Genomic DNA, 26040 nt, shown 5'->3' with positions numbered 1-26040 from the left:
AGGTTTGCGAAATACTTTTCTAATAAAAATCAAGCGAAGTAAGGAGTAGAAGCATTATTATTTCTACTTTACAGAGGAGAAAACTGAGCCCCTCAGTATTAAAGTGACTTACTGAAGTTCATACAGCTAGTAAATTTCTGATACTGAGTTTGAACCCATGTCTTCTTACTCTAGCCTTTGCACTCTTTCATGTATGCCCCTATAGTCTCTTTGGCAGTCATGATGTACATATTTTTTTTCCACTTTAAGCATTTTTTTCCAATTACATATAATTTTTTTTAACATTTGTTTTTAAAAAAATTTGAGTTACAAATTCTTTTCCTCCTAGTTCTCTCCCCTCATTGAGAGGGCAAGCAATTTGATATAAGTAATACATATGCAGTTATGCAAAACATATTTCTATATTCATCATGTTGCAAAAGAAAACACAGATCCACCCCCCAAATAAAGTTAAAAAATATTCTTCGATCTGTATTCAGACTCCATCAGTTCTTTCTCTGGAGGGGGATCATGTAGTATATCATAAACATGGAAAGACCTCTGAAGTCATCAAGTCCAACACACTGTATTTTTTAGACATACCACATGACTCCAAGCATCTTTCCAAAGCAAAATGATAAACTTAAAATAATTCCATGTCTCCCCAAATTATAACCAGCTTAAAGAATGCTGTATTAAATGTACCCTGATCATTTACAAATTATCTTTTTTCTCCAAGGGTACTAACACACTTAATGCCAAGAGGCTTGATTCTTTCATGGCAACTCTCTACACCATCCTGTGGGAGGGAAAAGCTACCATCTTGCATAGTAGGCCTGTATATATGAGGAATTATATGCCCTGGAAGAATGAAAGCAAATAGATCAAATAGATAATGTGAGTAAAAGCAATACAAGGGAGGGAGGCAGAAGTGTGTCCAAGGCAGAACATCATGAATGCCTAGTAAATGACTTAGATGTTTCATAAGAAACCTGCGAGAGCTGCCGTGAGGGTCATCACAGTGACACTCACATGGCTATGTGCCCCACATGGACAGCTACCTTCTTTAGCTGACACATTATCATTCTGAAATATTTAATTTGTTATGAACTAACTAGGAGAGGATGTAAAGGACTAGCTAATGTTTGATAAGTTTGCTGGATTTATTTTTTTAGAGAAGAAAAAAAGAGAAGCTACTAAAAATCAGAATCTGAGTTCAAAGGGACCTTTGAGGCATCAGGGAACACCAGATCCAAGACTATTCTTGACAACATAGCTGACAGTTGTCATCCAGTTTCTGCTTGAAAACCTCCAGTGAAGACAAGGGAAGGGGGTGGGACACCACTAACTTCTTAAGGGAAGATTCCACTTCTGTGTTACTTATTTAAGTGTTAGAAAACATTTTTTTCTTCTCCCATATAACCAAGACTAAGTCTTTCTCTCTATGCTTTCTACCCATTGATTTCACATTTCTTCTCTAGGACTAAGCAGAACACGTCCAATCTCCTTTTTCTGTGATAGCCTTGCTTGCAGACACAGCATAGTGAACAGGACACTGGACTTGGAGTTAGGAAGACCTAGGTTCAAATCCTGCCTCAGATAAGGGTTGGGGGAAATAGACTCAATGGCCTCTAATTTTCCCTTTGGCTCCAAAATTTTGATCTTATGATTCCTGTTTAATTCTTCTCCAGCTAAACAACCTTATTTGCTTTAATTGATCCTTGCTTTAATTGGAAAGGCCTCCAGTTCTCTTGCCATCCTGGCTGCCCTCCTTTGGCTGTGCACTAGTTTGTCTATGTCTGTCTTAAAATATAGTGCCCAGATCTGAATGCAGCATGCCCACTGGGTGCTGACCAGGTCAGGTACCAGTGTCATCTCCCTAAGTCTGGATATTGTGTATCTCTTAATTTAACCAAGGAGATCCAGGTAAAAATCTTGCCTGTGGATATTGGAAGGACAGATATGACTAATGATGACCTATATGCAAAAAATGGTCAAAAAAAATATAATCCCAAAAATGTATTACCGGGAAAGGAAGTGGGCCCTGTGAGTGAGAGATAATAGACAGCTTGAGGGTTGTACGGGTAGCCACAAAAGGCTAAAAGACCTGGAGGAAGTTCTTCAGGGTGTTGGGTAGATAGTCCATGGAGGATTTATGGGAGAATGAATATAAACACAGATGAGAAGGCTTAGAAAAGTTGCAAATTGTACCATCAGAGGGAAGAAAGACCATGAATTTGGCACAGTGAAGCTATTGGAAGGAGGGCGAAAATAAAAATAACAGCTGACCTAGAGCTCTCCAAAGTTCTTACACTTGAGTCTTATAACAGTTCTAGGATCTCAATACTGTGAACATTGTTATTAACATTTTCATAGATGAGGAAATGGAGTCTCAGAAAGGGTAAGCGACTTACTTAGAGTCACACAGCTAGTAAGGATAAGAGTTAATATTTAAACCTAGGTCTTTCTGACTCTAGGGCCAGCACTCTATCCACTATACCAAGTTGTCCCTCAGTGAAGTATTTGCAAGGAATTTAGAATAGGAAGAAGAAAAGTCTGCGTGAACACAAATCATCATCATATACTTATAGGACTGGAAGTGACCTTAAGGTGTCATCTGATTTCTGCCCCAATATAAAATTACCAGTAGGACCCTTTCAGTCAGAGAAAACCCTGTTCTTGTTATTTTGCTTTTACAGTTCTGCATGTTGCCATGTAAGGCATGTGGGTGGCAATCTTTGGCTCTCTCCCTGGTTCCTAAGGTTGGCAAGGAATTGAGTGTGATACAGGCACCAGTGCTTTGCCTCCTTCCAGGGGGAGGGTACACCTCCCATAACCCCAGTACTTTACATGAGAAAGGAATAAAGAGATCCAGGTAGAATTCAGTCTAGCTCTGTTCAGCTGAGAAAAACCCACTTATGTCTCTAAAACTGCTAAAGAATAGGGTTGGGCCCCTAGGAGTTCCATAGCGAAAATAACCTCCTCTGCATTTGGAATTACAAAATTTCAGAGATGAAAGGGACTTTAGAGAACATCTAAGTTCCTCTCTCCCCCACCCCAGCCTTTCACATTCTATAGATGAAAAAAACAAACAAACCAAAAAACGAGTGACTTTGCCAAGATCATACAGATAATAGTGGCAGGGCTGATTCTCAAAGCTATGTATCCTAACTCCAAGGTCGGTACTGTTTCCACTTAATGGGGGGCCGCCTTCCCCTCCCAGACCTTTTCTGCCCCTTGCCCAAAAATGAAAAGAAAGATTTAAAGTGAGTCCAGCTTGTCTTTGACCTACTCATTCTAACAGCCTCCATCCAGCAAAATTATCCTGTGAAAGTGTTGTGATTAAAAATACTTTTCAAATAGAAAAAAGATATCCTGGTGGTGTAGCAAAAGTGGTTACAGCCCTGGGACCTGGAGGGAGTCAAAGGAACCTGAGTTTAAATCTGGCCTCAAATACTTACTAGCTATGTGATCCTGGGCAAGTCACTTAATCTCTGTCTCAGTTTTCTCACCTGTAAAATGGTGATAATAATGGCACCTACCTTCCAATATTGTTGTGAGGATAAAATAAGATATTTGTACCGTGTTTAGCATGAGGTCTGGCACATACAGGTGCTATAGAAATGCTTGTTAAAAAAAGAAAACGGAAATTTTAAGAAGTCTTAGAAAGCTCTGAAAGTAGATAATATTCTAACACCACACTACAATTTATCAGTCCGTAGAACACAAAAACTTTAATATTCAGCCCGAGTTGGGTGCTTTATTTTTGTCACTGGATTTCAGTGACAAAAACACTTCAAGTTCATCACCATTTCCACTTACTGGGCTGCCTTTCACTCCAAGATCCTCTGTGCCCCAAGCCCTGAGATGAAAAAGGCTTCTGTCTTAGTTACATTTTATAGAGGCAGTTCTAAAAATCTTAGCACAGCTTACTTTTGGGACGCCTTGTCTAATTTCCACTCAGAATACTACTCCACAACTAACCCCACAAACCTCAAAGCATGAATGCGTAACAAACCGAGCAAGGCAAATGGTTGTGAAATCAACACATTCCAGTATGGTGGAAAGAACTCCAGTTTTCAAATGAAAAAAAAAAAAGCGAGGGTTCAACTCCTGTCTTTGCCACTTACTAGTTCCGTAACCTCGAGCAAGCTGCTTAGCCCTCTCAGGCGGCGGTGGCGGAACACGTTGGTTGTGTACAGAAGAGGTGATATGTCACAAACAGAAAAAAGTCCAAAGAGAGGTAATTTGAGGTGAAAAAGAGTGCTAACGATTTCAGGGATACAGGAAAAACTTCATGAGGAAGAGCCAACTAAGAACACAACAGTTACCATTTATAGAGCCCTTTGAGGTTCTTAAATGAAGACCAGCATTACGAGAAGTGATGATGAGGGAGGAGTGTATCAACCACGTAAAGAAAAGTGATTGCACCTTATCTGACCAGGTGTTATATTTAATTGAGTACTGGCTTTAAAACATAATAATACTGAGCCAGTCATCATGTTTACACTAAATCATTTCAACAAGCAGCCCGGATGCTTTGGCTTCTTACTCTGAATGCAGTGTTTCCCAAGAGGATTATCTGGGAGAAATGCATTGCCTTGTGAGAGAATAAAGTAAATGAAGGTGAAGATGAAACTTAATTGGATGTGATTTAAAAGGATCCCAGATAAAGACAGAGAACTACAAAGGGCAAAATACAAATGAACTCTGGGAGAAATAAGTTTTTGCTCGCCTGAACTCTCTTGTAATTTTTTTGGGATGGTAACAGAGAATGTTGAGGACCTTTCTCCCTTCCCTTTCAATTTCAGTCCTAATCCTGTGAAGATCATGGGAAGGCGAAAGGGAAAAAAGCATTTATTAAGCACCTACGTGTGCCAGGCACTGTGCTAAGTGCTTTTACAAATCTGATTCTCATGTGATCATGGAAATGTCAGCAATAGCATTTAGATCTGGGGCCTCTGTTAAAAACATGCAGTGGAGAAGTCATTTAAAAAAAATAGCTATGCTTCCACTTCGGAATACAGGTACACAAATTGTGCCTGTTGCTTTCTGATGTTTAAATTTGGTGTTGTTTAAATTTGATTCCTCAGAGAATAGCAAAGGCACAAGGGATCAGATCAGGACATGAGAGATGCTGTTACATTTCATTCTAAAACAATCAGTCCTTGTAACCTGCATGATTAACTCAGGATTTTATTGAAAAAGCTACCCCTGGATCTTATCTTGCTATGGCTTGAAAGCAGCATTGGAGACGGTGCTGCCGCTGCAAGCTGCAGAAGACAAAGAAGAGGAGAGGGCAATAAAAGGCAGACAGGATCTTCGGCATCCCCAGTGAAGGATTAAATTTATTTTTGTACTTACAATAGCAGTGGGGGTTGCAGCCAACACGCAGTATAGCACGAGAGGCGAGATGAAGCTTTCTTCCTCTGTCCCAGGGTAAGGCTTCATCAAGTCTCCGTCCTGACAGAAGAATCCTTGGATATGCACCTGGAAAGTGTCAGTACATTCGAAGTAGTAGGCGAGGAGAACGGTCCCAGCCATGATGACAAGCTGAAAATAGAGCATGACCACACACACGTTAGTTGCCGTTACCTCCTTTCTTAGTTGCTTTCACCCCACAGGGCAAGCTCCCCTACATCGCCCAGAATGATAGCAGTACATGTGCCTGATTATGCTTGTGCTTGGGCTCTGCCTGCCTGCGTGTGTATGTGCCTGTCTTGTGACATCTGTTAAGTAACACTAATGCAGGTCTATATTCTCAGGGAAGAAGAGTCCAGACACTTCTGACATGGCCCCGAGCTTCTGAAGCTACTTCTCAGGATGTCTAGAAGGCTGACAGGACAGTTAGTGACACTACTGGAGTTGGCAAGATGTCTGAGTGACATCACTGCACAAACGATTTTCCTTCTCCCCGATATGGTCTTTGCCTTAATACCAAAACGTTTTTCTATGGAGGAACTTAAAACCTTTGTTGAAACTACACACCCTTATCATTCCTTTCACATCTCTGCTAATGTTTTTGGTGGAGAGGTGGGGATGAATGGTTCTTTAATAGATTCAGAAACATAATTATATGTGAGGCACTTGTAGGGCTGAAGTTAGGTACATGCATAATGTGCCTAATACTAGCAGTGCTGCTAACAAAGAATTAGTTAGCACCATAGGAACCCTGCCTGCGTAGCATTTACTTTTTGGTTATCAGGTTTGAAGAACAGTGGTTATCAAAGGTAATGAGGACACAGGTGGGTAAAGACTGTGTTGTGGCATTGACAGTATTGGAAGGGGAGGATTGGTGACCACTTTGGGTGGAGGAAGTGGCTGGGCTGAGTTGGCAGGGCAGGGGATGCAGAAGACAATCAATCAACAAGTATTTATTAAATGGCTACTATAGTAGGTATTGTGCTAAGCTAGGAATATAAAGACAAAAATCCTGCCCTAAAGGATCTTTATCAGGGGAGATAAATACATCGATGTATATGTATATGTATATGTATATGTATATGTATATGTATATGTATATGTATATGTATATGTATATGTATATGTATATGTATATGTATATGTATATGTATATGTATATGTATATGTATATGTATATGTATATGTATATGTATATGTGTGTGTGTGTGTGTATGTGTATGTGCGTGTGCATGTGCATGTGCGTGTGCATGTGCATGTGCATGTGCATGTGCATGTGCATGTGTATATGTATGTGTATATGTATATGTATATGTATATGTATATGTATATGTATATGTATATGTATATGTATATGTATATGTATATGCATGTGCATATGTATATGTATATGCATGTGCATATGCATAGGTATACATTCACACAGACACAGAAATACACATCTGTCTGTCTATATCTATCCAATACAGAGTAATTTTTTGGTGGGAAAAGGTCTAGTGGTTGGGGAATTAATCAGGAATGGCTTAAAGTAGTGGTAGAGAGGAGGGGTGAGTATATTCCAGGTATGGGCACAGCCAATGGAAGATACGGACATGGGAAGTAAAATGTTGTGTGAAGAACAGTGAGAAAGTCAGTTTGATTGGACCATAGATTGTGGGAAGGAAAGTAAAGTACAATAAAACCAGAAAGATATATTGTGACCAGGTCATGAAAGGTTTTAAATATCAAACAGAGGAATTTACATTTGGTTCTAGAGGTAATGAGTCAGTGGAGCTTATGAGTAGGGGAGAGACATAAGTAGGCTTATACTTCAGGAGAGATGTCACATATAGTCTTTCATTCATTCAACAGATGTTTATTAATATCTACTGTTGATTACTCTGACAATTTCTGTGGTAGATATGAAATTTATATGATATGATCCTTATTCTCATGAAGCTTGGAGTCTAGAAGGGAGAAACAGACACAAATATAGATTGGCTTTAAAAAACAGCATTACTTCAGATGGATTAAATCAAAGTACCGTGTGAAGTCTGGAGGGAGGAAGGTCTTTATTTACAGAGATGATCAAGGAAAGCTTTGTGGAAGACATGACATTGAGTTGATCTCTAAAAGATGATTAGGAATTCCATAAGAGAAGACAAGGAAGGATGTTCAAGGGATAAAGAATAGTGTCAACAAAGACACAGAGGTGGGGAAGTGCAACATTTCTCTATACCCACCAGACCATTTTCATATAAGCTACTTTGTAGTGATGTCTGCTCCATCCAGCAGTTGTGCAATTGACTTTTTGAACCAAAATGCAGGAATTTATGTTTATTCTTTTTTTTTTTAGGCAATTGGGGTTAAGTGACTTGCCCAGGGTCACACAGCTAGTAAGTGTCAAGTGTTTGGTCTGAGGCTGGATTTGAACTCGGGCCCTCCTGACTTCAGGGCCAGTGCTCTATCCACTGTGCCACCTAGCTGCCCCCATTTACGTTTATTCTTAAGAAATTAAATCCCATTTAGCTTATTGTCCTAGTCCCTTAATATCTTGTTGTTTCCAATTTTATCATCTGAATGATTGGTGTCATCAACAAATTTGATGAAATTATTGCCAGAGTATGACAAGTTACTAGCTTTTACAAATGCAATTACCTCTGCATGGAATGTCCTTTTCCCTTTTTGCCATCTTTTGAACTCACCTCCTTTAAATAATAATGGAGACGTATATGACACTTTTGCTTTACTTTGGCTTTATAGATAGTGCCCTGTACATAGTAGGTATTTAATCCAAACTGGACTACTCTCTGTCCCAAACACATCCTGCACTCCCCTATCCTCTATGTCTTTGTTGACATTATTCTTTATCCCTCAAACATTCTCCCTTGTCCTATCCCGTGGGATTCCTACTCATCCTTTAAATTTGTTGAATCACCTTTTTTGATCTTCACATAAACATGTGAGGTAAATAGTGCAAGTATTATTCCATTTTATAGATGAGGAAACTGAGACAGAGGTTAAGTGGCTTACTCAAGATCACATAATTAGTAAATTCTGGCAAAGACAGAACTCAAACTCAGGTCTTCAGAACCCCAATTCAATGTTTCTTTGCCTCCCACTTCTCTGTTGTGAACTTATCCTACAAAAAGCCCATCCTCCTAGTTTAGTCTTCCGATTTATCTCTTGGAACCCATGTAGTATACACACACACACACACACACACACACACACACACACGTGTGTGTGTGTGTGTATGTATATATATGTATATATGTATGTATATGTATATATGCATGTATGTATATGTACATATGCATGTATATATGTATGTATATATGTATATATATGAATATCTCTTATCTCATCCTCAAATTTCCTGTGCTTTTCTGCTTTTCTGTCTTCTCTGCATTTATATTGTAATTTACACTGTAGTTACTTGTGTATATGTTGTATTCTCTCTACTTGATTATATTTGAGATTTTTCTCAAAAGTAGGTGATATGCCATTTCTTATTTTCAAATCCCCAGCATCAAGTGCAGTGCCAAGCACATAAAATGTGCTAAATCCATTTTTGTAGAACTGAATCTATAGTTATTTATTTATTACAGCCTATTCCTCTGTCAGGCATAAATGACTGATGTACAAACTAGCCATTCATTTTCAAGAAATTAGTTAATTTTTTTCCTCACAGGCAATTAATAGTGATGGAAGAGAAATATGTTTGCATGGAAATGGATAACCAAATTTTTATCTGTTGCCATAACTCTCTCTTGTCGTTTATATAAAGAATTTTAAATAATGCTGTTAGTCATAAAATTTCTGATTGTACTGGATTTGGCAGGTCAAACTGGTCAAAGCAATGAGACCTATTATTGTGCAGTAGAAAGGATGTTGAATTTGTAGTTGACTGTGTGATCTTGGATAAGTCATTAAAGGTCTCAATTCCCTCCTCTAAAATCTCTTTCAACTCTAAATCTACAATCCTTTAATCACAACAGTTGAAAGAGAGAAGGCAAACAACCCTGAGTGACTGTATTGATGATGAATCAGCCAAAATTCGATGCTCAATATCACAGAACCTCTGAATTCAGTCATCTAATCCAACCTTAGCAAGAACACCCTTTATAGCATTCCTGGCAAGTAGTCATTCCATATTTGCTCCAAAATCTCCTGTGAGGGGAATCCCATTGCTCATTAAGGCAGCCCATGACATTTTGTTTAATTCGGTTACAAAGTTTTTCCTTACATCCAACCTAAATCTGCCACCTTGCAACTTCAGCTCATTATGCCTAGTTCTGCCTCCTGGGGCTAAACAGAAAAGTCTAACTCTTACAAGACAGCCCTTTAAATACTTAATAGACAGCTATCATATACTCCCTAATTCTTCTCTTCTTCAGGCTCAACATTGCTTTCAGTTCATCATCAGATGACATGGTCATATCTTCTTTTCGTGATTTAGATACAGGAAGAATTAAATAGAGGTGATGTCACATAAGAGGTTATGTCAAGGGGTGGTACTGCTTTATAGGCATCAATCATGGTAGCCCTACACAGCAGAGGTGAGTTGAAGTTTAACCTTGAGGCTGAGACTGATGATGGGATTGGAAACCTTGATGTCTCTAGCCAGCTGGTCAATTATGCCAAGAGACTCAACAAGGACAGCAGTAGGACACCGCATATTTATGCACATTGTACCTCTAATTTTTTTCTCTATTGCGTATAGATATGAATGTGCATGGTTGCCAATGTGAAAGTGAAAATGAGGTTACTAATAAAACTTGTGAATGCTTAAAGTCATGAAAGTTAAACAGGGATATCAAGGATTGACTACATACACACTCAAATGTGTATAGAAATCTCTTTTACTCAATGGGAAAATAGGAGGGGAATGAGGTAAGAAAAAGGAGGAGATGGTAAAAAGGAGCACAGATTAAGGGAGGCTGTGATCAGAAGTAAAATAGACTTTTGAGGAGGGACATAATAAAGAGAGAGAATAGGTAGAAGAAAATGGGATGGAGGAAAATACATAGTTAATAATTGTAACTATGAATGTGAATCAGATGAAATCACCTATAAAAAGGAAGCAGATAGCAAAATGGAGTAGAAATTAGAATCCAACAATATGTTGTTTACAAGGAGCATACTTGAAATAGAAAGACACATACAGAGTTCAAATAAAAGGGCTAAAGCTGAATCTGATACACTTCAGCCAAAGTAGAAAAGGCAGGGATAGCAAGCATGATCTCAGACAAAACAAAAGCAAAAACAGATTTAATTAAAAGAGATAATCAGGGAAACTATATTTTGCTAAAAGGCACCATAGACAATGAAGTAATATAAAATTTTTTAATACTAAATTTTTCTGATGAGATTATTTCTCAGATATATAGAGAACTGAGTCAAATTTATAAAAATAAGAGCCATACCCCGATTGATAAATGGTCAAAGGATATGAACAGGCAGTTTTCAGAAGAAGAACTCAAAGCTATCTATAGTCATATAAAAATGCTCTAAATCAGTGCTTCTTAAACTGTGGACTGTGACCCTACATGACGTGGTGAAAAATTTGGCACGGTAAAAGATTTCTGAACATGCAACAACCAAAAATTAATTAAAAATCAAACATGTAACAAATCCGAGGTGTTTCTGGCAGTGCTTGCCCCTGTTGCATCATGCAGATTCACAGCAGTCTTTGTTCTGAATACATTGCATGTGAAAGGCACTGTGCATGTCCTCAGTCCCTGCAATGCCAATGAATGCTGCTGAAACCGAGAGGGGTCATGAGTGGTAAAAGTTTAAGAAGCCCTGCTCTAAATCACAACTAATTAGAGAAATATAAATTAAAACAATTCTGAGGTACCACCTCACACCTGTCAGAAGTGACAAATGCTGGAGGTAATGGGAACAAATAGCTACACTAATGCATTGTTGGTACAATTATGAACTGGTCCAACCATTCTGGAGAACAATTTGGAGCTATGCCACAGGACTATAAAACTCTGCATACCCTTTGACTAAGCCATGCCACTACTAGATCTGTGCCCCAAAGAGATCAAAGAAAAAGGAAAAGGACCTACATGTATAAAATATTTATAGCAGTTCTTTTTGAGGTGGCAAATAATTGGAAATTTAGAGGATGCTCATCAGTTGGGGAATGGCTGAACGCGCCGTGGCAGATGATTGTGATGGAGTCCTATTGTGTCATGAGGTGTGACTGGGGGGTAGTTTCAGAAGGAAAAATGTCAAGATCTATATGAACTGATGCAAAGTGAAGTGAAAGGAACTGAGAGATCATTGTGCATAGTAACAGCAATGTTGTAATTGTGATCAACTTGAAAGAACTGGCTGCTCTGATCAATACAACAATCCAAGACAATTTCAAAAGATTTGTGATGGGAAAATGCTATCCACTTCCAGAGAGAGAACTGATGAACTCTAAGTGCAAATTAAAGTATAATTTTCTCACTTTCTTTATTTTTCTTGCTTTTTTTTCAGTATGGCTAATATGGAAATATGTTTTGCATGATTTCACATACATCATTCATATCATATTGCTTGCCTTATCAATAGGTAGGGGAGGAGTTGGTAGAGAGGGAGAGAATTTGGAACTTAACATTTAAAAAGAAAAGAATATTTAAAATAAAGAAATAAATTTAACAAATAATGATGACCCTATCTCTACCCCTGACTTCTAAGGCTGGGGCTGAAATGTCCTGCATGAGTAAACTAGTAAGTAGATAGAGGAATCCTTCCTATCTATCCTATTCTGTTATGACCTTCTTTCATTAAAAAGACAAATGTATCTCTTCCGTTTACAGAGCAACAAAATAAAGAACCTCTATTCTAATTCTGCCTTATGACACGGCCTCTTGATGAACTGATGATACATTACAAGCAAACACCGATATCCTTGTTTCTTCCTTTTCCTAGGTCTATCATTCATCACTTCCTTTTGCCAGCATGTGTCACAGTTGTCTACTTGTACATCTGTACCTACAGGCACTGTTGCTTTCCCCTGCCTGATGTTTTTAATGATTCAGGAGGGAGCCATGCTGTTAGGTGTCACTTAAGCAGATGGTGAAGTCCCATTGGGGCGCCCAGGGTTGTATGGCTCCAAGGAAGTTTGAAGGGGTCAATAGGCATTGTAAAAAGAACAACTATGAGTGGTAGAGAAGGACAAGATGAAGCAAGTGTGTGGAAAATTAAAACAGATGTCTCTTATGGGGAAGGAAAATAATGCATCGTGAAAAGAAAGGGAAAATATTAGATGCTTGCTATGCCCTAAGGATTAAAAAAGAAACAGCCTACTACATCTTTAATCTTCTTAAAATTAATGACGAAGGAAGTTTAGTCAGATTTTAGGTCTCTTGCTGCATTTGTCATGTTTTCATTTAGACTCTGTAAGGAGAGAAGAAGCAGAGAGCAGCTAAAAACCAAGGAAAGAGGAAAATGAAAAAAAGACAAAGAGGTGAGAGAAGGGCAGAGAGAATATAACATCCTATTGGAAATTGAAACCTCTTAGTCATAGATAATGAAAATGTAGCTTCCAAATGATCTAATTCAGGCAATAGTAAGAACAGTACAGATCTGAGTGGTGTGTGTATGTATGTGTACTTGAAGAAGATTAGAGCAAAAAATTCCAAATTGTAGCAAAACCTGAGTCCAAAAAACCCTTGTTCCTTCCTATAGAAGTTTTTTTTTTTTTAAAAATATCAGTTTGATTGAGTTAGCCAAAAACATCTCAATCAACCATGTTTGGTGATGGTCATGTGTCTCCCCATGCTCAAGTTTTCAAGGGACACTGCAGAATTTTAAGACATGGTCCCTATTCATTTTTTGCGGTGGTTGGTTTTTTTTGTTGTTTTCTTCTTCTTCTTCTTCTTTTGTTTTTTTTGAGTGAGGCAGTTGGAGTTAAGTGACTTGCCCAGAGTCACACAGCTAGGAAGTATTATGTGTCTGAGGCTGGATTTGAACTCAGCTCCTCCTGACTCCAGGGCCAGTGCTCTATCCACTGAGCCACCTAGCTGCCCCACGCATGGTCCCTATTCAAAAGGAGGTAATAGTCTAGTTGAGAAGACAGTATTAACATACCTGAAATACCTAAGAATGAAATACCTAAGATACCAAGCAAAGCTAAAAACTTAGATTAATTGTAGGGTATAGACACTGAACACCACTGACAAAGAAGAGTGATAAGAGAAAAAGGACTGAGGTAATGGGATAAAAGCTTATGAACTTAAGATAGTTCTTGAAGCAGTTCCAAGACTCATGATGGAAAATACTATCTATATTTAGAGAAAGAACTATGGAGTTTGAATGCAGATCGAGCATACTACTTTCTCTTTGTTTTTTGTTTCTCATGATTTTTCCCTTTTGTTCTGATTCTTCTCTCACAATATGACTAACGTGGAAATGTGTTTAATATGATTGTACATGTATAACCTGTATCAGATTCCTTGCTGTCTAGGGGAGGTGGGTGGGATGGGAGGAGGAAGGAAAAAAATTTGGAACTCAAAATCTTATAAAAATGAATGTTGAAAACTATCTTTACATGTAATTGGAAAAAATGAAATAGTTTTAAGTGGGGAAAAAAGATAGGTCTTGAAAGATGGCTAGAATTTGTACTTAGGATGGTAGTTTTTATCCTCAGAGACTCTTCTAAGGATCACTTTGTTTCCACCAGTGTCATGAATGCATGTAAATGAGAAAGTTTTTGGAAGGCAAGTCTGTGTGCATAGAGATCTTTTTTCTAACTAGTAAATATAGGTAACTGTACTGCGTGGCAAACAGTTGTGAGGGTGGAAAGCTAGCTTTGGGCTACCCTCAGTAACTCTGTCATTCTGATTCAAGAACTGGAGGGTGGAGCAAAGAACTCCTCTCAAAGCCTCTAAAGGAGGAGTTTCAGGTCTTCATGGCCTTTTGTTCTATTGCTGAGTTTCCCTCCAAGCAGCTTCCAATCCTTTACACTCCACACATATAAATAAAGGACTCAAACCTCCACTTCCTGTTTCCCTCATTTAGTTCAAGGCTATAGTGTGCGCAACTCAATGTCCTGTTTCTTCACCCACCTACAGTACCCCATGAGCCCTGACTGAATTTTCTAAATCTCTCTCCACTTCCATTTCATTATTGAAATGAGGAAAATGAGTGGGGCATGCCAATGTTGTGGAAGGAAGCTTGCTTTAGGAGGCTCGTGGGAAGTAGGGAGGGAATCTTTAGACCAAGAATTATGTCTTTGTCTGTCTGGATGAGCTTAGCAATGATACTCAGCAAGAGTGGTATTGCCTAGTGTTAGTCTCACCAAAGGCACTGTTTATACATTTGCTTCTTGCAAAGACAGATTCAGAGTCCAATTTCACTTAAAAGCTCTGAAAACAAGAGATTTGATTGTTTCTTAATATATTCTGCAGCACAGCTCATTCATATGCTATTTTTCCCACACTGCAACATTAATTCCTTTGTGCTTTTAAACAAAAAATAGATGCTCTCTGAAACAAGTGCAATGAGTGTGCACTGGCTTCTCACTATAAAACCATCCTCAACAGCCATGCTGTGGCTCTACTGCAAGAGAAAACTCATCTCATAATAAGGTTTTATTGATAATGCCATAACAAAACCACTATGATGAGGTTCAAAGTAGAACTGCCTTATACTGAATGATGAATTAGATACCTGAGTGCCAAAGGGAATTTCAAATGTAATCTTGTAGCCACTGTCTATAATATTTGATGATTTTATGCATGTTTGTATTTACTTACTTTATATTTATGCTGTATATATTTATATATGAGTAAGGTCCTTGTATGCATGTAGGGGTTGTCTCTTTCCTTTTATCCTCAGGGCCTAGCACAGTGCCTGGTAACACTGTTGGTGCTTGATAATTTCTTGTTGATTAATTGGGTTCTTAAAGAGTGGAAGAGATGCTAGAATACTACAGAAAGACAGTGTTATTCCAAATGGTAGAAAGGCAAGCTAGGAATCAGAATGCCAGTTTGATGTTGATCTTTAGCTAAATTCTAAAACTGATTATCAGATAGTTTGTGGTATGTAGAAAAGAATGTGGCAATCACTGAGAATCAAAATGGGTTTATTAAGAACAGATCTTGCTGGGTGTAGTGGCGTATCCCTGACATCCCAGCTATTGGGGAGGCTGAGGGCTGATTGATCTCTTGAGGTTAGGAATTCTGAGTTGCAATGGGCTAAGCTGATTGGGTATTCACACTAAGTTTGGAACTAATATAGTGAGCCCCGGGGACATGGACCTCCAGGTTACCTAAAGAAGGGCAGACAAGCACAGACTGGAAACAGCAGATAAAGCTTTTATACTAATCAGTGCATTGGGCCCATGAGTAGCCCCAGAACTTCTAGTCTGTGTAAGATAGGGAGACCCAGTCTTAAAAAAAATCTTTCTGAACTAACCTCAAGTTATTTTTAAAAATAGTTTTATTATATTGATGGCCACCAATAAAATCTACTAAATAAAGCTCTGATCATAGTGTGCAGGTAACCTTGACTTTTAAATCCTATATCAGTTAGGTACATATGCTGTGAGGTCTTACCCAGATAAAAAGACTTTGGATATAAGGACATCAAGGGGACTTTGTATCTGTCATTTGAGAACTTGAACTGCTAAGTTTGGAGAGGTTCATCACCAAAAGATTAATTTTTTTGACTAAAATGACTTGTGAAACTTTATACTAATTCATAACAGGATAATACTTTTCATTAGTAAAAGGAATACTTTACATGGTAACAATTCAGTAAGTCTACTGGATATTGGGAATACCAATTGGAAATGATATAGTATTTTGGCAAAGTATTCAAAAGGCTTCTTGCATATAAGATAGGTGAAAGATGGGTTGGATGACAACATTTGACAACGGCTGGATAACCATACCCAATGTTGATTAATGGTTCTGTGCCAATCTTGAGAGAAGCTATTGATAGAGTGCTAGAGGGTTCCATCTTTTTTCTTGTGTTGCTAGACATTTTTATCAGTGACTTAGAAGAAATTATGGAAGGGAAGCTTACAAAATCACAAATCTGGGAAGGATAATTAATACCATAGTTGTTAGTATGAGCATTCAATTCAAGCTTGACAGGCTAATCATAGATTTAGAGATGGAAGGTACCATCTGGTGCAACTCTCTAATTTTATATATGAGAAAACCGATTATTAAGTGGTTTGCCCAAAGTTATGGAGATAGCGAGGAAAATTGAGGGAATTGAGTGCATCAAGACAGCAAATGGTTAATTAGTGGAATCGTGTGAACCACATTGACTCCACCTTGTGACTCAATTCTGGAGCGGGCTTAGTTTCTATTCAACTATGGGTCTAGTCTAATTTGTGTATTGTGAGAAAACTTTATTCAATTATGGGAGCTGGGAGAAAACCTTGTTGCATTGTTTGAACCTAATACAGTGTGTCTGGGAAGCTGGACCACATCTCCCTGCTGTTTAGAGACTCTTAACTAAAGACCTGTGTTATACTGACAAGAAACTCAGTCAGATCCAAAGATTGATGCATGGAGTTTTCTCACAACTGTATATCTCAAGCAACTTATATGCCTTATCTGAAAACTGGCCCCATACTGATCAATCAGTTACTGTTTCTGTGTTCCTTTGATTGTTTACAGATACGTGGCATCTTTTTTTTTAATTCAGGGAATTGCACTTGTTTACTCTCCCCCTCCCAATTTGGAAATTCCTTAATTTGTCCTCCAATTAGAAATCAGATTACCTAATGTTGAATTTTTTAATTTTAACTATTTGGCCTTATTTGATTAATTGTTTTTAATGTACAAAACTCTGTCTCATTCTATGTTTGAAGTTCAGGCCTAAGCTGATGGGGTCTAGTCCTGGTTTGCTAGGAAATTGGCATGCATTGCTTAATAAATCAATATGCTTAGAAGATTGAACCTTTGTTTTCCTCAGTCATTTAATCTTTTACACACTACAATAGTAAATGGCAGAGCTGGGATTTGAACTCAAGTCTTGAGACTCTATGTTCAGTACTCTTCCCATCACATCACAATGCTTCTTAAGGCTAGCCTCAAATAAGCAAAAGAAATTCGGTGGAGAAAAAAGTAAAGTAAAAGTAAAAATAAAGTCATAAATTTTGATTATATAATTCAATTTCACCAGTATAGGATGTTTGGAAGCTACATAGCAACACTGTTGGGATCAACCTCAGTAAGAATTTTTAAATGAATAAAGTTGTCTAACAATACAATGAAGAAAAAGAGAGTAATGAAATAAAAGAAGTAACAAACTGTCAGAAATGAAAGATATATTAGAGACAATCTAGCCAAACTCATGTGAAAAGAACTGAGTCTTAGAGAATGATAATAATTGACATTTATGTAGCACTTTAAGGTTTAAAAACATTATGCATATATTTCATGTACTCCTGTGAGATAAGTACTAGAAATATTATCCCTCCTCATTTACAGATGAAGAAACTGATGCTCAGAGATATTAAATGACTTGCCCAAGGTTACACAGATTTTAAATGTCAGAGGAAAGATTCAAACTCAGGTTTCTCTAGGTGCCACACTCCCCCACGAAAAAATTAAATTATTTGTTCTGGTAATACATTTAATGGAAGAACCAGGACCAGAACTCAAGTCTTCTGATTCCTACTGGGGCTCTTCCCCTTTAAACCACACACACCCTCTCTCTTTTAGCCAGAGGCAAAAATAGCAGTGTGTGGGGGTCTCCATTTACAACACTGGTTATGTATTGTACCGAGTTTCTGGCCATGGTGCTGACACTAGCCAATCAGTCTTACATGTAACAGGAGGGCAAATTCCTATATAATAGCTATTGTCACTGAGGGTCATTCGAATGGTGCGTTTATTCATGTTTATGAATTTCCATAAATTCTACTCCACTACTTGATCCAGTTACTGCTTCTAATTTTTAACTTGTCCCTTCAGTGGGATGAAGTTTTCCTTGGAACTTTGAATCTTTGGCCATATTGATTGAGAATGCCAATGTATAGGAATAGATTTACCTAGAAACTAACTGTTCAGTGTTTGGTAGTCTACCCATCATACCTAAGTTTATGACATATGCTATTTCACTTTTTATAACTCCTAATATCAAGAGTAGCATTCCATTACACATAGTGGGTGCTTAATTAATATTCTGACACTAATTGAAATGTTGATTGCTGTTATCAGAGGATTTAAGTAGAGGCTATGTGACCATTTGCAAAAGATTCAGTAGAAGAGATTTCTCTTGAAGTGGATAGTTAGTTCCTTAGAAGTACCCTCAGACCCTGTGGTCTCTTTCTCTGATGAGATGGTTCCTCCCAGAACCTCTGTTTAAGGAAAGTGACCAGGCTGGCCATATCTTCACATCTCACTAGGCTGCAATGCAAACTCTCCCATGATACTCCCATATGAGGTGACTTGGTTCACCTTCACTCTTTCAGCTTCTTTTTATATGTTGTCTTCTTCTATTAGAATATAAACTCCTTGAAGACAAAGACTGCCTTTCTTTCTGTTTGTATTTGTATTCTCGGCAAGTAGCACAGTACCTGGTACACAGTAACTGCTTAATAAATGGTTGTTGACTAACTGACCATATAACTTTAAGCTTCCATGATTCTGTGGCTTCTACCATCCATATTGGACAATCTTACAGTGGGATACCAGCGGCACTTAATTATGATTCATCAGAAGTAGCTTTCCAAAGGTGTCCTAAGATTGAATGATACCTAAAATACCTGGGTCTTTTTACAGATAGTTGCTGTTTAATGGAGTTGGCAGGAGGTAGAGAATTCAGTAGCTATGTATGTCTCCATCACATTAAATAAGAAAGACCTTGAGACTTGCCATCATCATTATTATTATTATTATCATTATCATCATCTTGCCATCATCATTATCACCACCACCACCACCACCATCATCATCATGAAAACCTGACAAGGCAGGAACTTACCAACAATAGCTGACATTCATATATCACTTTTAAAAAGGTGCACAAACTGCTTTGTATTCATTAACTCACTTTATCTTCATAACAGCCCTATGAGGTAGGTTGCGAAAGCATCATTATCCCCATCTTTTAGATGAGGAAGCTGAGGCTTGAAGAGATTGAGTGATCCATTCAAGGTCCACAGCTAGCAAGTGCTGGAGCCTGGGTTTAAAGAAGGTATCTTGATTCCAGCACCAGTGCTTCTCTTACTGTGCCATGCTGCCTCTTTGTAGAGTATAATAACTCAGTGTGGTTTATACCTAATTTTAAGAGATTTTCTAAATTCAGGTGAAACCAAAAATGAGCACAAGATTTGAAATTCTGTCTAACTTCCAGGGGGCAGTTCTTTTTTTTAAATCCTTCCAGAAAATGCATTGGTTTTCACACTAAGAGAAAGACTAGGCATGGTTCAAATCTCCAACTAGGAGCAAAATATAGCACAGTGGATTCTTGCCTCTGTTATTCTGCTCTTTCTACATGGGCAGAACTCCCATTGATATCAATATGTTGGTTCCCCATCTGTGTAACTTGAAAATCTGTGGAGCGACTGGATGATTCGTTCTGAAACAGCATGTAATTTGCTTTTGGGTTGCTATGTTTTGTACCACTGTATCTACATAGCATTTAAAAAAACTGAACAACAAGAAAGTTTCAGGTATTTGTGATAGATCCACCCACCCAATTTCCTTATGGGTGGGAGTGAGGTGGCACAGTGGATAAATGTTGTGCCTGTAGTCAGGGAGACCTGAGTTCAAATGTGTCCTCTGACATTTTCTAACTATGTGGCCCTGGGCAAGTTACTTAAACTCTGTTTGCCTCAGTTTCCTAAACTGTAAAATGTCATTTCCCAGAGTTGTTCTGAGGATCAAATGATTAACATTTGTAAGTATTTAGCACAGTGCTTGGCACATAGAAGATGCTTAATAAATGCTTATTTCCTTCCTTATGAATTATTTGCATTGAAGGGGACAGAGAGGAGATGTTGGGCAAATTCAATATTCTGCTCTTATTGCTAAAGGCTTATATTAGGAAGGTAGGCCTCTAGGGAGAAAGCAGTGTGCAGTGGGGATGTTTTTATTACTCTCCACTGCCTCACCTCACTATGAAGTGTAAGTCAGGTTGCTTCTGGAGCTGACCTGAGGTTACCAAATAGAGGAATTAGGAAGGAATATAAATGAGAATAGGAATTCTACCCTCTGTTAAAAAGGAAGTGCCTGCAGAGATGATCAGTATCTCTCTCTTAATCCTTGCAACCCCTACACTCCCTCCACCATAAAATCTATCAGAGACACAGAGTTCCCAGAGCCCCAACTGAGGAGTTTATTCTCTTCTCTTCATGGAAGCAACATCTCCCACTGACATCAAATGTGCTACCTTAGGAAGAGACATACTTTTCAATGTGAGCCTGGGCATGTCATATGCTAATGCATCTCATGACTGAGTGATCACTTTTCAAATGCTTTGGAATGGGGATATTAGAAGCATAAATTTTTATATCCTTGAAGTTTCCTTTATTACATGGAATTAACACACACACACACACAGCTTAAGTCTGTTCCTGGCCAAAGAAAGCTCTGGCTCATGCTTAAGAAACCTTGAAATAAGCTCGTTTCTCTATACTTTCCTTGAAGGGAGATGAGATGTACAAAAGATAGTTGACTAAGTCAATGCAAATCCTTGACTTCTCATTTTATCTCAACATCCCCCCACTGTCAGCCAATCTGTTGCCAAATCCAGGTAATTCCAGCACATCTCTCCTCTGAAATTTCGACCATCCTGGTGCAGGCCCTCATCACCTTACATCTGGATTATTGCAGTAGTCTGCTAATTGGTCTCCCTGCCTCAAGTCTCTCCCCCCTGCAGTCCATCTTATATCTGGTGGCTAAAATGATTTTACTAAAGTACACTTCTGACCATGTCACCTCACCCCCTCAATAAATTCCAGTGGCTCCCAATTACCTCCAGGATCAAATATAAAATCCTCTGTCTGGCATTCAAACCCCTTTATAACCTAGTTACTCTTACCTTTCTAGTCTTCTCCTATCTCACCCTTCCACAAGTATATTCTGATTCAGTGACACTGGCTCTCCTTACTATTCCTTTCCATCTCCCAACTCCAGGCATTTTCACTGGCTATTTCCTATGCCTGGAATTCTTTCCTTTCTCATCTCTGCCTACTGGCTTCCCTGGCTTCCTTCAAGTCTCAGCTAAAAAATCCATCCTTCTACAAGAAACCTTTGTTTATCCTTTAAATGTTAGTACCTTCCCTCTACTGATTATCTTTAATTATCTTGTATATATCTTGTTTGTACATGGTTGTTTGAATATTGCTTCAATAGACTTTGTATGAGCTTCTTGAGAGCTGGAACTGTCTTTTGCTTCTCTTTGTATCCCCAGCACTTAGCACAGTGCCTGACACAAAGCAAGTGCTTAATAAATGCTTGTTAACTTGACTTCACTTGACTGTCTACCTTGGGACAATTCCTGAACCACTTTAACCAGTTGGAGCCCACAAGGACCCTTATATCGATTACTCTTGTCTTTTCTGTGCCTCAGTTTTTCTATAGAGAGTGGGAGTCACCACATCTACAATCATCATGTTTTTCCAGTACTCTGGCAAACTTGGATTAAAGTTAATCTATGCATAGAAAATGTTTTCATTTGACTGCCAGTCTTTTTCCTCTAGCATTAGAGAGTAGGAAGAATTTGTTCTTTTCATGGTATGTATGTAGTGGTATAAATCTGTGATATATTATGCCTTCAGCTTAAAACACCAAGGAAAAGCCTTAGGAATCCCATTTTCCAAATAGACAGGATAGTTACACTGCTCAAAGAAATCAAAAGGACTTTGATTTCTGGCTGCTGAGACAGGCAGGAGACTTAGCAAGTGACTAGGAAAGACCACGGCTGAGGGTGGGAGTAAGAAAAGCAGAGGAGAGGGTCTCATTAATCCAACAAGATGAAGCCTTTCACATTTGTAAAGAGACAGTGGAAGAAACTACAATTATGCAAAATATCAAAGAAAATTATATTTCATTCTTATTTTTTCGAGTCTCCTTCATCAATAACTCAAAAGCAGATAAGGAAAGATTTAATCACCATGTACTGAAGACATGACAGGCCCAACTTGATACCCAAACTGAATATGTAAGTGCAATATTTGAGCCAAGGGCATTGCTGGCCTTTTTAAATTTCTAGCTGAGCAGTAATGGACTTGGTGGAAAGTACTTTGATTCTGCATTAATAGAAATGGAGAAAAGAGGAGGAAATAAAGTAATTTTAAAAAATAGCATCTTCTACATTGGTGTTTCTCATGAAACCAACATACAGAATTCATGATTTCAGATTGGCAGCCCATCCCCCTGTCTTAAAGCCTTTATGTTTGACTGTTCCTTCTCATTCACTCACCTTTCTCATCAGTTCCATTTTCGTGACCTCTCTTATAATCATCCCCATATTATTCATCCTCACAGTGGCCACCACTTCATTCAGGCTATCATCACCTCTTGTCTCTAGACTATAGCAATAGCCTCCTAACCAGCCTCTCCCCTTATCCACTTTGTCCTTCCTACAGAGGCCAAAATTATCTTCCTAATATACATACAGTTCTGACTCCTGTTATTCTTCTGCTCAAAAGTCTTCAATGGCTCCCTTTAGACTATAGGATTAAATATACACTTTTTATCTTGGCATTTAAGGTCTTCTCTAAATGGCTCCATACAACTGTTCCAGCATTCTTTATTCTCATGAACATATTTGATGTTCTTTTTAAACCATTCTCTGAATTTAACATGCCACCATGCATTTATACCTTTGCATGGACCTTTCCAAAGTTTGAAACAGACTTCCTCCTCACTGTTACTGGTTAAAAGCCTTCTCTTCCTTCAACGATCATCTCAGGCTTCACTTCTCAGAAGCCTTTCAAGATCCTCCCAGATAAAAGTACTACTTTCCTCCTTAGAGGATTTTGCTTGAATCTCTCCCTTGCTCTCATCACATTTGACCTTGGATTATAGTGACCCTGTGTATTTGTCATATTTTCCTCCCCCCACCCCCACCTTCAATAGAATAAATGTAAATTTTCTAGAGGCAGGTACTGTGAGTCATTTTTCATCTCTAATTTCAGCACCTAGTACAGGGCCTTACATACAGTAGGGATATCACAAATATTTGTTGAATTGAATTGAGGCTGCATTGCTTGCTAGCCATTATAGATGTATTGTAAATAGATGTCCTCTAAAACACCAAGGTGGTACAGTGGATAGAGTGCTGGATGTGGAGTCAGGAAGACACATTTTGCTGAGTTTAAATCCAGCCTTGGGCACTTACTAGCTATGTGACCCTGGGTAAGTCACTTACCCCTATTTGCCTCAATTTCCTCATCTTTAAATGAGCTGGAGAAGGAAATGGCAGACCACTTCAATATTCACAAATGAGGTCATGAAGAGTCAGATATGACTGAAGAATGACTGAATAATAAGAAAACATAGATAAATGATAAAACATACTGCATAGTGTAATCTCAGCCACTTTTGGAAAACAACCTGTAGCATCGAACACCTCGGAATTAGGAGGAGCAGATACACTTTGAAATTTGCCTTGATCCACTCACTTAACAGAATATGAATTATATTCAATCAAACATGCATTTATACATGGGATAATGGTTGCTCATGATTCTATGGCATGTTATGATTATGAAGTATTTCATATAGAGGCAGCTAGGTGGTACAATGGATAGAATGCTGGGTCTAGAGTCAGGAAGACCTGAATTCAAATCCTGCCTCAAACACTAGCTGTTTGACCTTGGACAAATCACGTAACCTCTGTGTGCCTCAGTTTCCTCAACTGCAAAATGGAGATAATAACATCTATCTTGAAGACTGTTGTAAGGATCAAATGAGATAATATTTGAAAAGTACTTAGCACAGTGCTCGGTATATAGTAGGTGCTATATAAATGCTAGCTATTATCATCATTCAATACTTATTGAAATCAAGAAAAGAAACCTATGGGCATATGTTCAGAAGATCAGTTTGTAAGGGCATGATGCAGAGAACTTTCTTGCAACTCTGCTAGCCACTAATAAGTGAAAACAACTGATTCACAGGAACTGATTTGGAAGGAAAAAGGAATACTATAATAACTCACATTTGCCTAATGCTTTATTTATCAATCTCCTTTCTTATAACAACCTTATGAATAATGTTAATGCGGATATTAACCTCATTATAGAGATAGGAAAGCTGAGGCTCATAGAGGTCATGTCAGCTGCCCAAGATCAGAGAGTTTAATTTGTTATAGCCCAGAACTCGTCTTCTGATACTAAGATTGGTACTCTTTGTACCAAACCACCTCACCCCACATTTTTTTTGGTATCTCAGAGTACCTGAGTTGGAATGGAGCCCAAAAGTCATCTGGTCCAAACCACCCTTATACAGAAGTCCCCTCTACAATAGCACCCCCCAAGTAGTCATTCAGTCTTGGCTTTAAAACGTCAAGTGAGATGAAAGACACTACTTCCCAAGGCATCTCATTCCACTTTGGGGCATGCCACTTTTGGCAGAAAGTTTTTCTTTCATTGAATAAAAATTTGTCTCTCTGGACCTTCTACCCATCACTTTTGGTTCTGCCCTTGGTAGAACAAATGCTCTTCACAGGCAAGGTTTATTTGCTGTTTGTTCTTCTCTCTAACATCAACCCCTAGCCTGGTTCCTGGAGTGACAGAGTCCTACCTTCTGGGGCCTAGCAAAATGAGTCTAATCCCTCTTCTGTGTGATAACCATTAAAGTATTTGAACACAGTGATTCTGTTCCCCATCTTTCCTATACCTTTTCTGCTCTAGGCCCAACATCCACAATTTCTTCATCTAATCTTCACATGTCATGGTTTCAAGTAATCTTACTATCCAGGCTGCCCTTCTTCAGAACACCCTTCAGCTTATTAATATCCTTCCTGAAATGTGGTATTCAGAACTGAACATAATGAAATCTGAGTGTGGTATGACCAGGACAGAGTGCAACAGTAATAGTACCTTCTCATTCTCAGATACTATGTCTCAGGGTAGGACTTGAGAAAAAGTCGTGATAAAAAGCCTTGCTAGCCATGTAAAATGTACCCATGCCAAGGAAGGAGACTGGTATGACAGCCATTTTCAGTTGTGTCTGACTCTTTGCTGACCCCATTTGGGGTTTTCTTGATAAAGGTACTGGAGTGGTTTGTCATTTCCTTTCCTATCTCATTTTATAGATGAGGACACTGAGGCAAAGAGGGATAAGTGACTTGCCAGGGGTCACACAGCTAGAAAGTATGAGGTCAGATTTGAACTCATGTCTTCCTCACTTCAGGTCCTCTATCCACTGTGCCACCTAGCCGCCATGGAACAAGGGGCATTTTATGCTCTAGGATAAAATAAACTCTTCTCTTTGACACATCCTGGTCACTTTCCATATTTTTTATTTATGCTTTACTTCTCTCCATACACACTGATAGTAATCAGGTACGCTGGCCCACTTTGATGGTCCTTTCATACAACACAGTACCTCTGACTCCATAAATTTGCACTGGCTGTACTTCATGCCTTGAAGTACCTGTCTCCTCACTTCTGATACCCAGCTTCCCTGGTTTCCTTCAAGATTTAGCTCAGATCCTACCTTCTAAACCACACCTCTG

General features: G+C 38.5%; 1 protein-coding gene across 1 annotated transcript in view; it reads right to left on the bottom strand.

The window, feature by feature from the left end:
• The window catches only part of PLPPR1 (phospholipid phosphatase related 1), a 318401-nt gene that overhangs the window by 65704 nt on the left and 226657 nt on the right, over positions 1 to 26040 (bottom strand). Inside the window, exon 3 of the mRNA XM_020998895.1 lies at positions 5344 to 5532. Within this exon, the coding sequence (XP_020854554.1) occupies positions 5344 to 5532 (189 nt within the window). The remainder of the gene's footprint in view (positions 1 to 5343; positions 5533 to 26040) is intronic.

This window comes from Phascolarctos cinereus, unplaced genomic scaffold (genome assembly GCF_003287225.1).
Source record: "Phascolarctos cinereus isolate Bilbo 61053 unplaced genomic scaffold, phaCin_HiC Scaffold_4;HRSCAF=312, whole genome shotgun sequence".
Classification (NCBI taxonomy): Eukaryota; Metazoa; Chordata; class Mammalia; order Diprotodontia; family Phascolarctidae; genus Phascolarctos; species Phascolarctos cinereus.
Note: the sequence above shows the minus strand (reverse complement) of the source record. Positions and strands in the feature narration are given on the sequence as shown.